At 37.0% G+C, this 18561-nt stretch overlaps 1 protein-coding gene and 1 pseudogene across 9 annotated transcripts in view; both read left to right on the top strand.

Moving 5' to 3' along the window:
* FAF1 (Fas associated factor 1) overlaps positions 1 to 18561 on the top strand; it is a 294589-nt gene that overhangs the window by 213693 nt on the left and 62335 nt on the right. For all 9 annotated transcript variants that reach the window (XM_036447942.2, XM_036447943.2, XM_036447941.2 and 6 more), the window contains one exon: positions 2532 to 2686. In XM_036447942.2, the coding sequence (XP_036303835.1) occupies positions 2532 to 2686 (155 nt within the window). The remainder of the gene's footprint in view (positions 1 to 2531; positions 2687 to 18561) is intronic.
* On the top strand, positions 15719 to 16363 carry LOC118724821 (annotated as a pseudogene).

Here is an 18561-nt window from a genome sequence, read left to right as displayed (position 1 = left end):
ATATTGTGCATTAGTGCCCTGGATTTCCAAGTTTAGTTTCAGTCAACACTGTTGGTTGCACTTATAGGGAACTCTGCATGTTGGGTTTCTTGGTAGCCTCTTCGGCACATGTGTGTTTGGTTTTGGAAGAGCATTTAAATTAAATCAGTGAGATAGCAATACAAATCGCCAATCTCTTTCCCAAAGTTTAAATGTTCCATTGCAGTGTTCTTGAGAAATAGGCATTTTAATGATTTTAAGTATTGCCATTGTTTGATTAGAAATATGCTGATTTAAAAGTGCACGGCTCTTGTTCCCACTATCTCATTAAATATAGTTGCTGAGATACGACTGAGTAGAATTAGAGGTTGACATCCTTCTGTCTATTCAGCTAGAGAGCTTTAAGAGGAACTCCGAGTTTGTTAGTGCTGCCAGGTTCAGTTCCTTTCCCCAAAGCAGCAGATTTCTAGATTCATTTACTGAAAGCGATTAGGCATTGCTGCTGCCATTTGGTGTCTTTTTTCTGCCTAGAGGGGCTGTTTGAAATCAGCATTCAAATTTCTTTCAACAAACATGCTGAGATCTATGCCAGCTTAGGGATGCAAAGACTGAAAGAGACCCAGTCCTTACACTGGAGAGACTTTGTCTAGAGGGGATACTGGTAAACAATCAGAATACTAATGGGAGGAGATAGAGGTCCTGAAGAAGAAGCTCATAACTCTGCTGAGGGGATTGGGAGGTTTCACAGAGGAATTTGCTTTGAGCCTTAAAAGATGAGTAGGAATTTATCAGATAAGTATCTCTTCAACAATGTATATGATTACAATCTTCCTAGAAGCCTCCACTGTTTTCTGCAAACTCAACATAGATGAACCCCGAATCTTTTTTACTCACCGTTTTATCACCACTGCTTCCTGCTGGGCCTAACACAAAGTATTTCAACAAATGCTTGTTGAATGAATGAATAAATGACATGAAACATGGAAGCATCTGTTGTTGGAGTAGCTGAGCTACTTAGGAATCCTTCCCTTATTCTCCTCACATGCTGTCTGAGGCTCCAGAACCACGGCTGTCTGAGCCGGGACCAGTCTGGCCTCTTATATTGTATAAGCACTTTAAGCCTTACCTAAAATGTTGGCAATTCCCCTGCTATTATCAAAGAAAAAAACAGTAGGTTTGGAGTCAGTCAATCTGGGTTTTATACTGCTTACTTTACTGGTTATGGAATTTAGGACAAGTCAGCTTTTAAATTTCCTCATATATTAATGAAGTTAACACTATTTTGCAGGTTTATTCTGGGATAAAATAGGTAATGATATATAACTGCCTCCTCTTCATAGTAGATGCTTTTTGGAATTTTAATCTACCTTCATCTATTATAAAGTTTAACTTTGCAAAAGATAATTTAATGATTTTTTTAATAATAATTTGGTTTATTTATTGGGATAATTCCATCAGATGATAAGTTGATCAGACTTCATTAACTTTCAACATGAGCCTTGTATTTTTCTATAAATGTTCTTTGATTTAGTATCTCACACAAGTTTTTCTTTATCATCATCACATCTTTATCTAATATGAAGGGAAAGACCCTGAACTTCCTTGAAATTTTCCTTTGCTAGAATTTCAGATGTTTGTAGATTGTCTTTACCATAAAATTTTACCTTTCCATTTCCTAATAATTGACTATTTTTTAAAGTCAGCTTTTCTACAAGAAGTCAGTTAACGGCAATTTAGGCTCTTTAATTGTCCTTGTTATTGTTAAAGCTGTTATGTTGGAAATTATGTTGCTCAATTTTAATTTTTAGTTTCAATGACCTTACTGAATGTCCAACTATGATGGGACACTTTTAAGAGACCAAATATCATTTCTTGAAAGCAAGTTTTAACAGATAGAAGGGAAAGAATAATTTTCCCTATGAGAAACTACATTATTGGGCATTTTCGGAAATATAAACCAGAAAGAATTCATGTGAAGTGAACATTTTTCTATCCTTTCAAGTGGCAATTAGAAGTTACCTGCTCTTGAATTAGAACTTTAATATGGGGACACATAAAGCGCTTTAAAATTACCTGTAGAATTAAAGCAAACTGCATTTTAGTCATTTTCCTTTTAGATAGAAGAGACTACTCAGTGTTTAGATTAAAAACATTAAAAATATATAAAAAGAATTTGACATTCACTCTTTTTAAAATTTCTTTATTGATTAAGGTGTTACATATGTGTCCTTCTTCCCCCATTACCCCTCCCATCTCATGCCCTCATACCCCTGTTGTTTTTTTTTCTTTGTATAGTTGAAGAATCCAAAATAAAATTTGTCTTTACACATAAATTATTAAATATGAAGAATGGTAAATCCATTTTATTTAAAGAAAATGCAATTCTTTTGCAATTTCTGCTTGAGATAGGCTTGCACATGTTAACAGGAGTCTATGACAGCAGTCTGTAAAGTCTTTGCTGCTTATATTGATTGAATCTGATGCCCTTCTAAAATTTAAAAAATCTTACATTATAGATATTTTAACTCATCAGTTTTTTCTTTTCTTTTCAGAGAAAGCTTCTTGCTATCTACCTCCACCATGATGAAAGTGTATTAACCAACGTGTTCTGCTCACAGATGCTATGTGCTGAATCTGTTGTCTCTTATCTGAGTCAAAATTATATAACCTGGGCTTGGGATCTGACAAAGGACGCCAATAGAGCAAGGTAATATTGTTCACAACTTATAGTTGGGCTTCTATTCTTTTTTTTGTAAAGCCATCATTGTATTTGGTTTTTATCATCATAAACATTTTCATCCTCAGCATTAAATTCTGTCATTATATTTAATTATAAGCCACTTATTCTAGCTAAAATATGCAATTAATCACAATTATGAATTTCTTAACTTTTAAAGATTTCTTAAACTCAAGAATAACTAGAAAACTAAAACACATTTTTCTCATCTTTTTTGCAATAAGAGATATAGTACATTTCTGTTTATTGTATGTTCTAATGTTGTAATATGTCGTTGAACATTTAGAGAAGAATCTGTTTTTAAATAATGTTTAGAAAGGAAAGGCAAGTCTAACATAATCCTAGTAGCAAGTTTATTTTTTAATAATTCCAGTGAAGAAGACATTCTGGATCAGTCCGGTGGAATTGGTAATAGCTTAACTCTAGCATATGCTAATTGATGTAATCGCTTTATTGCACATATTCTTTTGCACACATCCATAATCTCAATAGGAAAAAAAATCCTTTTTCTAGTTTCCAGGGTAAATTTACTTAGTTTGTTAATCATAACTGTAAGTGATGAATAATTCTTCATGCATTTCCCATCTGAAATATATTTCATGGTGTTTAATTACACATGTGGCCACAACATCCCGTGATGTTACTTTGGGTGTGTTAACACAATCATAATCACAGGCTATTGGTTTATGAACAAGAAGATTAAATCAGTTCATTTTAAGGCAAGTCTATTGTAGTTACCTATTTTAAGTGATTATAGAACAATTAGAAATTAAATAATCTGATTTGTTTTTATATTATTTTGCGGCATACTAAATTTTTGCTCATGTAAGCTAATTCTAAAAAGACAAATGATCTTCCTTTAAATGTGAAGCAAAAGAATGTAGAAGCAATTCCTTCATCTAATACTTCATTTCTTTAAGCAAATGGTTATGAAATTTCATAGGATGACTTGGAAATGTTCTGCCTTGGAAATGTCCTGTGTTATACATAAATAAAGAACCCTTAGCACCTGTATTTGTTTAAATTAAATCAGGCTATTATGCACACTCAGTTAAAGGTGATGAAAAGCAGTGCCAAAAACAGATAAAAATGCAGCATCGAAGGTCTTTCATGAGGCAAAATACATAGACTGGAGACTTGGCTAAATCTTTTCCTATTCACTGGCAGTAAGGAATCTCCTCCTTTCCTTTTATCCACAACTTGATGGAGAAGGAAACACTATTTCTAAACCATCTGTAGTTGCTAAGTTCAGCGGGCTACCTGCTGTTATTTTGTTCTATCCTCCATTTAATTCCTTAGTTCCTTTTATTTTACAATGACAAAAAATTGCAGTGTAGTTTCTTTTGAAAAACAGTGTTTGAGGGTTTTTTTTTTTATGACTGGCAATCAACAGCCATGTAATTGCTTTGTTATGTTTTACTAAAGAAGTCTGTTAAGTAGCACAACTTTGATACACTAGTAATAAGAGTTTGCAGGTTATAGAGACACCTGTGGTGACCAAAGCGACAGAAGCTGCTTATTAGAAAGAGCCAGTACAGCTGTGTCCTATTAACTCCTTATGACACTTTTTTAAAACACAAAATAAAGGCCTTGTTTAAGGCTTTAGAGCTATTTCTCAATGAATTGAAGGATGGGCTATGAAGTATGATAGGATATTTCAATCTACATTTTTTAAAATGTGGCATCTTGTTATTAATTTTCTGTAAACAAAATAGTGATATTAAAGACTGAAAATAGAAATATCTAAGAATTCAATTTAATAAAGAATGTAATGATTTCTGGAATTAAAAATACTTGGCATCCTTATTTAAAATCAAATTCTATCTGTATTATAAATTGAAAACTATTTAAGGTAAATTATTACATTTCTCTCTACAAAGTAATATAGTTATGTACCTATTTTTCATATGCAGTTCATCATTATTACTGTTAAGGCAAATAGGGAAATATACATTTCACAAATAAGATGAAAATTCATTGGACTGACATATTCCTAATAGAGAATAAAAGTGGATTCCCTTTTGACATATGAAATTGTATGAGAATTAGTTATTTAGGCTGATATTAATGTCCCCAGAAAGGGTTTACTTTAGCCACAAGTCTCTTACCACCTGTCATAGATTCATCTAAATAAAATTGTCTAATTGAGTCTCATCTCTGTGGTCTCTCTTGGATTTTATCACCACATTTATCCAAAGGTGTTTGTCATGAAAATTAATTGCGCCATCCATTTGATGCTATTACCATTGAGTAACAAGACTTCAAACTTTCAATTCAGTAGAAGGCTGCTGCATTAATTTATTGATTAGTGGGCTACATATGGAAAGTTGTTATGCCATTATTTGTCTATTACTAGGGAGTTAAAATAGGACAGATTTACATGTGGAAATATAGAAGAGATTTCCAGGCATCAGAAATAAGTTTGTTGCTGTAGGTATCCTTTTACCTATGGGGTGATTGTTTTATGACAAAATGTAAAAGTTTAGAAATGAATGTCTGGTGGATGGCTTGTCTGGTCCCATACGTGGCTATTTTAGTTGAGGCTAGTCATGTTCAAACACTCATATAAATTTAGAGAATCCTGAATGCATAAGCTATTTAACCTGGATGCTTCCTTAGTGGTTTTCTGGAACTATCCCTAATTTAATAGCCAGGGGAAATTGATGCCCAAGATGGGTAGAGATTTGCCAAGCAAATTTACTTTTGCTTACAAAATACTCTGATTAAGCCTATAGAAACATTGGTCCTCCTCAATTTACTATGAATCTCTCATGTCTGCAGAATATAAGTGAAGGATATGGAACCAAGTGAATGCTTTGGTAGGGTTACTAGAATGTCAGTTGCTATTTCCTCATTTCACTAATAAACTAGAGTAAAAAATAAACAAATTTCTGTAGAATTTCACTGTTATACATCCCTGTGATGTTGATGATTTTGGATTTTTCACCTCCAAAATAATTCTAATAACTTTATAAGTTGAATACTTAAGTTAACAAACCTATATCTGTATAAAGTAGATTAGAATAATTCCTAGATTCATCTTGGAATATTCCACATATGAACTAAGACATCAAACTTTAGCTGTAATGAGTATTACAGTGTACATGCTCATTGAATTATTGTATAGAACAGCGGTCATCGACCTTTCGGACCTCATGGATCACCAGAGGTCCGTGGATCACCGGTTGGCTGGCGACCGCTGGTATAGAAGGCTTATTCATTTTATTTGTTTCATTAAACAAGGGACTCTACAAAATTTTAGGGGAAAGAAACTCAATAAGCATTTGACAAATTAATGTATTATATCCAATTCCACCTGAGAATATTGCTTATAATTTCAGTATTGTATATTGACGTGGAGGTTTCTTTCTTAGAAAACTCGGAACAACCTGGTTGGCTGTCATGTCTAGTTAGATTTCAGGGCCACTGTTTCTTAAAAAGTAGGCAGAAAGCCTTTGTCAGTCTTGAGAGGTGCTAGAAAATACAATATAATTTTCTAAATATCCATTTAAACAATAGCACTGATAGAAACAGTGAGCTATGCCTATAAATGAAAGACATGAAAGAGCTAAAAACAGATAGTAAATAAGGAGATTGTACAAATCCCTTCTGGAAGCAGCTAAAATATATTTCAAGAAAGATATATTTCCTTTATGTTTATTCATTGAATAAACATTTAATGTAATATGAACCAGGGGTGCTGCTTTACAGTGAAGATGAAAAATTGAAAAGATATAGTGCTAATGTTCAAACACTCATAGTCTAGCAGACAAGACAGACCTAGAGCTAATATGTAATACTAGAGGCCCTGTACACAGAATTTATGCACGGGGGGTGGGTCCCTCAGCCCGACCTGCACCCTCTCTACTCTGGGAGCCCTCAGGGGAGCCCTCTCCAATCCAGGAGTCCTGATGGCTTAGACCCACTCCCCAACATTCTCTACGCTCTGTGGTGCCTGGCTACTCCAAGCCCACTGTCCAGAGGCTCTCCATGGCTGAGGCAGGACGTTTGCTTCAACAAAGCAAGCATTCCGCCAGGTTGCTCACACTGCTCACTCTCAGTGGCCGCCCCCAAGGACTGGGGGACTTGCGGGTCTGAGGGGATTGGGCGCCACCATCTTGTGGCTATGGGCGATTCCATATTAACCCTGGATGAATTAATCCAGTGGTTCCAGAGTTTCTTTCCTAGACTCACCAAGTTGCTTCATCAGAAAAAGTCACATGACATTGTGGCTGTGGGCAATGCCATATTTGTGACAGAGTGATGGTTAATTTGCATACTACCTTTTATTAGATAGAATGAAGTATGTACAAGGTGTTTTGAGAGTATAAACAAACGTCCTAATGAGTTATTCTATCTAAGGGGGCCAGGACTTGAAAGAGAATACACACAAAAAGATGACATTAGAATTTTATTTTTTCTGTTCAGAGATTTTTATATTAGCAACATTCCTAGTTTATTAAGTTGCAGATATTTGTTATTCTTACCAAGAGGATATTGGTACTATTTTAAACTTCACCATTAGGTGTCTGAAATGAAGAGTCAATGGTTTACAAACATGACTGTGAAAGAGAGGAAAAAGTAGAAGGATATGGCCAGCTAATATCATTCCTATTATGGTTTGAACCAAATTGAGGATTAGGTTCACCCAACTGGGATGGACAGATCTCAAGAAGTTGTTTTCTTAATGATTGATCCAGTTGTGGCATATGCTTACAGGCAAATAATGGAGCAGAGATCAGATACTCTTTTGGATTCTAGCATGTAGACACCATCATGGATTTAACTAATGCAATAAAAGTACTTGTAGCACACTATATTTATAGTGAATAAGTTCTTGAGCTATAAAATAGTAATTTCTTAAAATTCAGGACTGATATCACCTCTAGGAAGCTTCGTCTCTCTCTATTCCTTCTCTTGACTCATTTTGGGTTAAAATGCACATTCTATATGTTCCCATATATCCCTATACTAATTGTATCAATGGTACCGTATTTTTCGGACCATAAGACGCACTTTTTTCCCCCCAGAAGTGGGGGGGGAAAGTCCCTGCATCTTATGGTCCAAATATAGCCTACACATATACTTTTAAAAAAAAAGTTTTTTTATTTGCCCGGCTCTGTGTGGTCTCTGTGTGCTTGCCCGGCTCTAAAATGGTTCTAAATGCTGCTGTTTACTTTACAGGGTTGATTACATGTGTTTATGACTGTGATGTTGGGTTTTAATGCACATAAAATATTTTAGGACACTATTTGTTTCAGAATCTTTTTTTCTTCATTTCCCTTCTCTAAAAACTGGTGCGTCTTATGGTCCGGAGCGTCTTATGGTCCGAAAAATACGGTACTTATTACATTGGATGGTGGTTCACTAGCTCCCTGCCAGGTTGTCAGTACCTTTTTAAAAGTAAGTGTTATAGTGATTTAAACACACACACACACACACACACACACACACACACACACACAGTCTAATAGGCTTATTAAAAAATAGGAGATGCCAGCGTGGGTAATGGAAAAAGCTTTAGAAATGCTGCTGTATCCCTCTCGTGTGATCTTCCCTCAGAGTCCTTAATAGGACTAATAAAGCAAAAACTATTCTTCTTGCAGAATGAACTAAAATGTGCACACTGGGTACCATGTCTTCTGCTAGGCCTACAGCATCCAAGAATATTGCTCATGAGTTCTCAGTACCCATGGGCCATCTAGAAAGAGCCTAGATATCCACCCTGGATGAGTTACTCCAGTGGTTCCAGAGCTTCTTCCCCAGACTCACCAAGTTGCTTCGTCAGAAAAAGTCACATGACATTGTGGTACAGTAAGCTTCCAGTAATAAATGAGTTAATAGGTATCTCTTGTTCTGACAAGGAGGGCCCACAAGGCACATATCTCCATTAGTCCATCCAGTATAGGTACTTGTGTAGATTATCTAATTCTAAAAAGCTTTGAATTGGATAGTGCCAACTGGGTAAGCAACCAGCTCTGAGTACTGAAGAATGAGCTGCTTATATGTGAATAAGTTCCTGAGGTGAAAATGTTTTGCACATCAGTGTACATGCTAATAGTGTTAAATCAGTCATTGCATACCATTTCTAAGCAATGTTCAGAGTAGCTGCAAACTATTCCTGAGGAATTGCTGACAATGCTGAGTTACACAGTTTACTTGTAACATGTATATAGCGTTGTATTAAGTTTTGCATAGACAGTACCAGTGTTCACAGACAGATTTCTATTGCCTGTCAATATTAGCTTTTAACTTAATGCCTTTGGGTGCAGTATTTCAGGTAACTGTAAACTTCTGCTGCTGTGCTGACAGGTACTTGTTAGCCTTAATATTCAATGATAGTTTTCTGCATTACTTAATCTCTGGCAAGAGTTAATTTACTTAAAGTTCTCATTATTAGCAGCTATCTTCAGCTGCACTTACCATCTCAGTAATTAGCCATATTCACAGTGGCTTACCCTTAATTCTAAACTAGTCAGCGGTTCATGCCCGGTTGAAGCCTAGCTGGCCATGTTACTCTAACCCTACACTCCCATTTGATCTAAAAAACATAGCCCAGGTGTGGGGTCTGCATGGGAGACCCAGGAGTGTTAGTTTACAGCTGCTACCCTAGGAGCAGATGTGGGTTCTACAGAAGTAGCTGAGAAAGCAGATAAACATGTTGTGGTCAGGGAACTAAGACTTCCACAGAGCCTTCAGTGCCGGGCTTCTATATGATTTTTCCCAGACTCCTTCCCTTCTTCCAGTACTTTTAAAGGAAATGTATTGCCATCCTAAACATCCCAGGTCAGGGGCTTAATTAATGCTTTAAAATAAAGATTCCAAAACACCAGGAGAGTGTGTCATTTTCTCCCTGGTTTGTTTTGTGAAGAGGGAGGAGAGAAGGTGAGGAGGAACCCCTCCTGTTCCATGATTACATCCTACCCACTCATTTTCTCCTTTTCTCCTCTGCTTTTGATTTTTAGTGGCAGTCTTAACAGAATGTCAAGATCAATTTGCAGCATGGTTTAACTCAAGGTTTGCGTTCTGCCAGCAGCAATTGTCCCTGCAAACAATGCTGTGTGTTCGTGTAACTTCAGAAGCTTTCAGAAGGATCATGACAAGGGCAGGATCTGATGACTTTATTAGTGTAGGATTTCAAATGGGCTCAGTAATTGTTCATATCTCTTTGTCAGCAAGTCATAATTACTGCTCAGCATTGTCCAAGGGTACACTTATGAATAGTTTCCTAATAGGACTGAAAGGAAAGGAAAGAGGGAAATGATAAAAGGTGATGGCCTCATGATTGAGAACAAGTCAGTCTATATACAGATGATGGCCAAACTGTTTATGATACATTCTTTACTCTTTTTAAAGTAGAAGGTCGTTCTTTTAAAAATATTCTTTGAAGTAACTTTAAACGACCAGTTTATAAGCCTTTTTTATTCTGATTTAGATACTTCCCACACTACTACTACCTATTACTATACCCATAACTGCCCGATGGTATATGCATTGTGTTAGAATCAATCATTTGTATAAAAGTAGATATTTTTTTCTCAACATTAATTACTGCTATTCAGGAAATATGCATTTAACTCAAATACAATAGTTGATGTGTTTTCAGTCTTTGTGGAAACTATTGTTAGACAAGAACAGTACAAAGGTGATACTGTTGACAAGATAGTTCAAAAGAACAGGATTGTAAATTTTTATCAAATCTTATTTTTATCATGAACTAGATCTTTCTTAGTACTTCATTGATACCAGTTTGTAATGATTTGGTCAGAGTGGCCTTAATGGGGTGTAGCTAAGGAATCATTTTCTGCCACTTTCACCAATAATGGCAGCTTCTTTACCCTTAGAACTGTATTTCAAGCTCATGCCACTTATGACAGGAATTCCTCTGAGGAAATCATTAGCTAAAAGCTTTTTTAAAAATCAAACACAGCCAAAACCGGTTTGGCTCAGTGGATAGAGCGTCGGCCTGTGGACTGAAAGGTCCCAGGTTCGATTCCAGTCAAGGGCATGTACATGGGTTGTGGGTACATCCCCAGTAGGGGGTGTGCAAGAGGCAGCTGATCAATGATTCTCTCTCATTGATGTTTCTAACTTTCTATCTCTCTCTTTCTCTCTGTAAAAAATTAATAAAATATATTTTAAAAAATAAAAATAAATAAATAAAAACCAAACACATAGTAACAAATGAACCATTAATTAAGCACCTTCTATGTGCCATACACTATATGTATGAACTCATTTAATCCTCACTCTATACATTACCTCATTTAACCGTAATTCTGAAAAGTAAGTTGCAAAGGTACAGTTTCACATATGAAGAAACTATTTTTGGCTCAGAGAGGTTCTGTAACTTACCCAAGTTCATGCAACGGCTGTACCAGATGTAAACTCCAGTCTACCTACGCTTTTTGGCTACATAATGTTTTATTTCCCATGACCTTTCCAGGCTGGATTATTCAACAACAGTAATATACTGAATAACTGCAAAGCTCTGTGTGTGGGGGGGAGGGGGGGAAGAGGGGATAAGAAAAGTATAAGGCATGGACTTTTTGCTCAGGTAACAAATAAACCTGAGATTCACCAAATGTTTGAGTTAGCAATTAGAATCATTCTTAGTGTCCAATTTGTAACCATGCACGCATTTTTCCCTATACGGCAGGCATACCTTGTTTTATTTCTCCTTGCTTTATTACATGGCATAGATTTGCCTTTTTACAAACTGAAGGCCAGGCCCTTCACCAGCAAAAAGACCACAACTTGCTTTATTACAATATTTTCTTTATTTTTTAAAAAATGTTTTATTGATTTTTTTACAGAGAGGAAGAGAGAGATAGCTGGAAACATCAATGAGAGAGAAACATCGACCAGCTGCCTCTTGCACACCCCCTACCGGGGATGTGCCCGCAACCAATGTACATGCCCTTGACCGGAATCGGACCTGGGACCTTTCAGTCCACAAACCGACGCTCTACCACTGAGCCAAACCAGTTTCAGCACAATATTTACTTTATTGAAATGGTCTGGAATCGAACCTGCAATATCTCTTGTTACTACAATCTCTACCTGAATATTGCTAGGGAGAGCAAAAATGAAAGCTTCAAAAGATAATATGTTTTTTATCTGCTGTAAAAGCTAAAAATGTTTTTGCTATAGTTCTTCCTATAGAGAGCTTCTGCAACCTTCTCCTTTGGTTCTAGTTTTGGCCTTGGAATTACCTGGAATAAGCCTAACTTCTCTTCTGCATTATCAGTTTAACTACAGCTATTTTGTTTGCCCTAATTTTCTTGCCTTTTCTTACCAAGTATGTTTATTCTTTTTGTTGTTGCCCACATGGCAGGGTGTTCTTGGCTCAGCCCATTCTAAAGGTGCCCACAATCCAGCATAGTACTCCAGAGGATCGTCTTCTGGTGCTGTGCTCATTTCTATTCTGAATTTTATAATTGGCTCATATTGAACTGGGGGTCAGTTAAAACCCTTTACCAGTTTTTCAGGTTTGGGGCTGCCCAGAATGAGCTGGGTATGAATTGTTATTAAACTAGATCTCTTTTTTCTACTAATATAATTGATTAGCATGACCTTTTGAAATTCGGATTCTATTAACTCTCCCAAGTTTTATCACTCATAAATTATACCTTAATTCCTTATCTCTTATCATTCTCGATAATCCTCTTAGTTCCAAGATATGTCCAACTCCAGAAAATGTTTATTTTTCTTTCATTTACCACAATTAATGTGGTTATCAATAGAAAATAAATCACCATATATATTTTGATTTCAAACATCTGGCTCTGACCAACACTTCCTATTGTATATACCTACTCAAGTATCAGCAGTTCTAAAGTTTTTGATCTCATAATGCCATATAATCTATTAAACCATACTACTTAACTTAATTCATGTCTCCAATCTTCATTTCTCATCCTATTTAGATTTCGAGGATCACCATTATCACTTCCTTGTATACTTTAAATTTCCTCATTGCTGTCTCCCTCTGTTATACTCACTGTGTTAAACCAAATTATTCACCTTCCGTGTGCCTATGCACGTGCAGTTGAACTTGGTGGAGAAAATTGCACTGACTGGTTTTTAAAAAATTAACACAAACTTTAAATGAATACACAATAATGGAGAGATTTTATTTCATATCACCTCTCATTAATGAAAGAAATATCTCATGTCCCTCTTTATTCCCCTTCCCAGCTGTCCTCACTAGTTGTTTGAGAAAATGGATGTCATCAGACAAAAATGACCTTAATATTCTGTTCTTCAAGTCTCCATTTAAATGTTTCCTCTTCGCCAAAACTGGTTTGGCTCAATGGATAGAACGTCAGCCTGTAGACTACTTTCTCTAATATGTTAACACTAGAGGCCCGGTACACAAAATTCGTGCACTCTGGGAGGGGGGCTGTCCCTCAGCCTAGCTTGTGCCATCTCACAGTCCGGGAGCCCTCGGGGAGCGGGCCTAAGCCATCAGTCAGACATCCTTAGTGCTTCTGCGGAGGCTGGAGAGCCTCTCGCCCCTACTGCTGTGCTCGCCAGCTGTGAGCCCGGCTTCTGACTGAGTGGCATTCCCCCTTTAGGAACGCACTGACCACTAGGGGACAGCTCCTGCGTTAAGCATCTGTCCCCTGGTGGTCAGTGCACATCATAGCGACCGGTTGTTCTACTGTCGAGCCAAACCTGGCTCTCAGACATCCCCCAAGGGGTCCCAGATTGCGAGAAGGCGCAGGCCAGGCCAAGGGACTCCACTGGTGCACAATCAGGATTGGAGAGGGACATGAGAGGTTGGCCAGTCGGGAAGAGACCATGGGAGGGCTCCAGAGTATGTCTGGCCCATCTCACTCATTCCTGATTGGCTGGACCCCAGCAGCAAGCTAACTTACCGGTTGGAGCACCTGCCCCCTGGTGGTCGGTGCACATCATAGCAGCTGGTCAACCAGTCGGCTGTCTGCCCCCTGGTGGTCAGTGCACATCATAATGAGCATTTGAGTGGCCTTAGCATATCATTAGGATATTACACTTTGATTGGCTGAACGGCCAACTGGACGACCAGACACTTCGCCTATTAGGCTTTTATTTTAAAGGATTTGAATATTTTGAACCTCTTTAACTCACATTTTCAGTCACTGGATGGTGACAGAATGAAATTATGTAAAAATTGCAGTATGCTGAAACTCAAGAAGGAAGCTTAGAATCATGAACTTGTGGATCGGTACATGTTTGCTTTGTGTGTCCACATGACCTATGGAGGTGGAAGCACAGTAATAGAAGCCTTGGAGATCATGATGATTCATGCCAACTGTCTTATTAAACTTATTCAGAAGTAGTTGGGAGAGGAAAAGGAAAGTAGTACGGTAACATTGTCATTGTGAAGATAAAGGTTGCTGAAGCGTGACTTGGCCCATTGATGCAACAAATATATGTTACTCACTAGGTGCTAGGAAGCAGTGATGATTCATCTCCTCCTGAGAGCTGCCCAGGAGCACCATCTCGGAACACAAAGTTCTCCCTGACTTCTACACACCCATTCCCTTCTCTGATTCCCCCCAACACTTATTCTGAACCTCTACACCTAGGCACAAGTTATATACCATATATGTTTCCTTTTTGGAGTCCTTGACTTATCAAACCTAAAAAGTCCTTAGTATATTAAGAACAGAAACCCCGACTGGTTTGGCTTAGTGGATAGAGCGTCAGCTTGTAGACTGGAAGGTCCCGGGTTCGATTCCAGTCAAGGGCATGTAGCTTGGTTGTGGGCACATCCCCAGTAGGGGGTATGCAGGAGGTAGCTGATAGATTTTTCTCTCTCATCAATGTTTCTATCTCTCTATCCCTTCCTCTCTGTAAAAAAATCAATAAAATATATTTTTAATTAAAAAAAAAAAAGAGGCCATGTCTTGTCATATATTTAGTGTGTTTTTATAAATATTGATGTTTGGTTAAAGAACACAGAAGAAATATCTGGCATTTAGTAAAAATTTGCTTTTTAAAAAAAATTATTTCAGAGAGACAGAGAGAGATAGAAACATCAATGATGAGAGAAAATCATTGATGGGCTGCCTCCTGCATGATCCCTGCTGGGATCAAGTTTGCAACCCCAGGCATGTGCCCTGATGGGAATCAAACCATGACCTACTACTTCATATGTCGATGTTCAAACAATGAACCACACAAACTGAGCTAAATTTGCTTTTTTATTCAGCCCAGGAAAAACGAATCTTCTTCCATTTCTAAAGAAGGAATTTCTGTATTTGATAAGAGATTGGATTAGATGTTTTCTCTTATTTCTCCCAACAATGATTTATATGAGCTGTTTCAATTAAATGTTTAAGACAGCCAATTATCTATTACTAGAGGCCGGATGCACGGAATTTGTGCAAGAGTAGGCCTTCCTTCCCCCTGCTGCTGGCAGGCACCCAGGACCCAGGCTTCCCTCGAAGCCCTGGCTTCGTCCGGTCTAATAGGCATGCGTTTATTATTATAGATTATTGTTTCTCCAAAAGTTAGTATAAATTAGTCCCTATAGATTAGATATAGTCCTGTCATTAAACTGTCAGTGCCTCAAAGCCTTTCCACTTGAATGATTTATAGACGGCTATAAGGAGCTAGATTAAAGTTATTTAGTTCTTGTGTTGGTTTTTAATTCTCACCCAAGGGTATGTTTATTGATTTTTAGACAGAGCAGAAGTGGGGGGAGGAGAGGAAGAGAGAGAGAGATAGAGATGAAAGAGACATTGACCAATTGCCTCCTCTACACACCCTGACTGGGATCAAACCCACGCCCAGGTATGTGCCTGACCAGGAATCCAACCCATTACTTTTTGGTATATGGGATGACACACTGACCCACTGAGCCACCCCACCAGGCTAGTTTTTTGTTTGTTGGTTGGTTTTAGACAGAGATATTTTAAAGAGAGACATCGGTTTGTTCCACTTTTTTATGCATTCATTGGTTGATTCCTGTATGTGCCCTAACTGGGGATGAAACCCTCAACCTGGCATATGAAGAGGATGCTCTGATCAACTGAGCTACCTGACCAGGGCAGAAGTTACAATACTTTGTTTTTTAAAACTGTCCACTGGCCTGCGCCGTTCATATAAAGATTGATGCTGAGCTGTTCTGTTGCTGTGCCTTCAATTAAGTTGCAGAGTTCTGATGGAGAGATATTTGAAGTTGTTGCTGAAATTGCCTAATAATCTGTGACTATCAAGACTATATTAGAAGATTTGGGAATGAATGATGAAGGTGATGATGACACAGTTCCTCTACCAAATGTTAATATAGCAATATTTAAAAAGGTCATTCAGTAGTGTGCCCACCACAGGGATGACCCACCTCCTCCTGAGGATGATGAGAACAAAGAAAAGAGAACAGATGATATCCTTGTTTGGGACCAAGAATTCTTCAAATTTGTCCAAGGAACACTTTTTAAACTTATTCTGGCTGTAAATTATTTAGACATCAAAGGTTTGCTTGATGTTACATGTAAGATTATTGCCAGTCTGATCAAGGGAAAAACCCCTGAAGAGATTTGCAGGACCTTCAATATAAAAAATGACTTTACTGAAAAAGAAGGCCAGGTATGCAAAGAGAAGCAGTGGTGTAAAGAGATGAAAAAAGTTGTGCCTGATACTGTAACACTGTAAGGATTGTTCCAAATACTAGTTGTACTGCTGTTTATAATTGTTACTATTAAGCAAATAGTAGACAAATGCAGAAGCAAATCAACTGTATTAGCAGAATATTGTTATTGCATGTGTAATTTTGGGTACAGATTCCAAACTATGGCTGAGTTTCTTCCAGTATGATCAAAAGTATTTTTTGCTCTAAATAAAACTGAATTGTGGGTTATCTATTAAAAACAAACAAACTCTATCCACTAATATATTGAAACAATTTAGCAGTTTACTGTTACTGGAAAGTCTTAAGTCTCAAACAGTTAGGAGATGCTTTTGAAATTAAATCTACCCAATTTCTTATTCTGTGTTTTCTTAAAATTGTCTTTAGTTTTGCTGTGTTCTCTAACATTTATACACTGTTTGCATTTGCATGGAGAGACATTATGCCATACTTTTAGAATTTAATAACATGTATCTGTAGCCATTAAGTGATTCTACCTTTTTACCTTATAATTCTATTATACTTCACAGACTTTTTTCCCCTGAGGATATAATTAAGAATGTTTACTCCAGTATTCTTTCTAATGAAAAAAAAACAAAACAAAAAAAAACCTAAAAAATCTTATTCTATGTGAAAAGTTATAAATATGGCTGTGTGTGTGTGTATATATGTGTGTATTTAATGGAATATTATTAGCCAATAAAAATGCAGGTTCGCCCTGGCTGGTTTGGATAGATTGTCAGCTGAAAACCAAAGGGTCCTGTGTTCAATTCCAGTCAAGGGCATGTACCTTGTTGCAGGTTTCTTCCCGGTCTGAGCCCTGGTTGGGCCTTGTACAGGAAGCAACCAGTTGATGTGTTTCTCTTACCTCAATATTTCTCTCTGTCTTTCCCTCTCTCTTCCACTCTCTAAAAATCAATGGAAAAATATCCTTGGGTGAGGATTTACACTAATAAAAGAGAAAGATGCAAATTGACCATTCTTTCATGATGCCCACCAGCCGATCAGGAGTGAGTATGCAAATTAACCCAACAAAGATGGTGGGTTAGTTTGCATAAGGCACCAAGCACCTGATTTGTGATTAACTGTTTTCTTTAATTCATTTTTTTTAACCCCTTTCCTTCTACTTCCTTTTTCTCTCCCTCATTTTACCCCCTGTTGAGGGTATTTGTTCTTTTCTTTACATATTTGTCACTTTAGCTTTTTGTTTGAGGGGTTGATTAATCAACTTGTTTTTCCCTAAATAGGTCTGTGATAAATAGGTTGCTTTGATTTATTAAAATATCTTATAACTAAAAAAAAAAAAAAAGAAGCCATTTTTCCTTGCCACAGAACAGTTGCTTTTTCTCCCCCTTTGAGTTTGACATTGCAGGAGTCCAATTACTATAGACACATTTATCCCTTCATGGCATCTCACCCTGATGAATGCCATATGCAGTTAGTTAGGTAGACAGCTTTGGTATTGCCACTAAATGCACTGGTATACTTAACTCTTCTAAAGGAGAAGAACCACATTATTTTCTCTTAAAACAACTTGTATTTTCTGAGTCTGTGTTTGTGCTCCTGGTAATGTGCTGTAAATGCTGACTTTGTGCCGTGAATGATCTTTACAACAAGCAGAGCCTCCCAGCCATGAGAAAGATTTGATATCTGTGTTGTGAAGTACTTGTAAATTGTAGTGGAAGGAATTGACAAGTAAGAATTTTATAATTTGTGGTTGTCCATTGCCCCTACAGGCTGTCAATGATTACAATTTGAAAATTTCAAAGTACACATGATTAGTATTATCTTAGGAAGATTAATTGCATTAATTTTAACAGTCTCCTTTTTATTAGAACAAAATGCTAGTTAAGACCACTAAAAAATATCAATTGGCTGTATGATCCCTGTATTTCTCAATTACCTCCAAAATTAGAATGATCTACTAATACCTGGTAGAAAACTGACCACTTTGTTGTTGTTTTATGGTTAATTGAACAGTTGTGTCTTTGAAGTCTGCACCTCTCTCAAGTATGTTTTGTATAGCTTTGGAATTTGTGTTACATATTATTTTAAACCCAATAAAATAACTATATTTTCATAATTATTTTAGCTCATTTTCACAAAAAGAGAATTTGGCAATTACACAGTTTTCAGGCAAAATTGTCTTAAAATTGAATTCATAAAACCACTAAGCCTTCTTTCCTTCCTTCTTTCCTTTTTAGCCAGTATTTGGTATCATTTG

This window comes from Pipistrellus kuhlii, unplaced genomic scaffold (assembly GCF_014108245.1).
Source record: "Pipistrellus kuhlii isolate mPipKuh1 unplaced genomic scaffold, mPipKuh1.p scaffold_m20_p_2, whole genome shotgun sequence".
NCBI lineage: Eukaryota > Metazoa > Chordata > Mammalia > Chiroptera > Vespertilionidae > Pipistrellus > Pipistrellus kuhlii.
The sequence above is the reverse complement of the archived record's forward strand: the minus strand, read 5'-3'. Positions and strand labels throughout refer to the sequence as shown.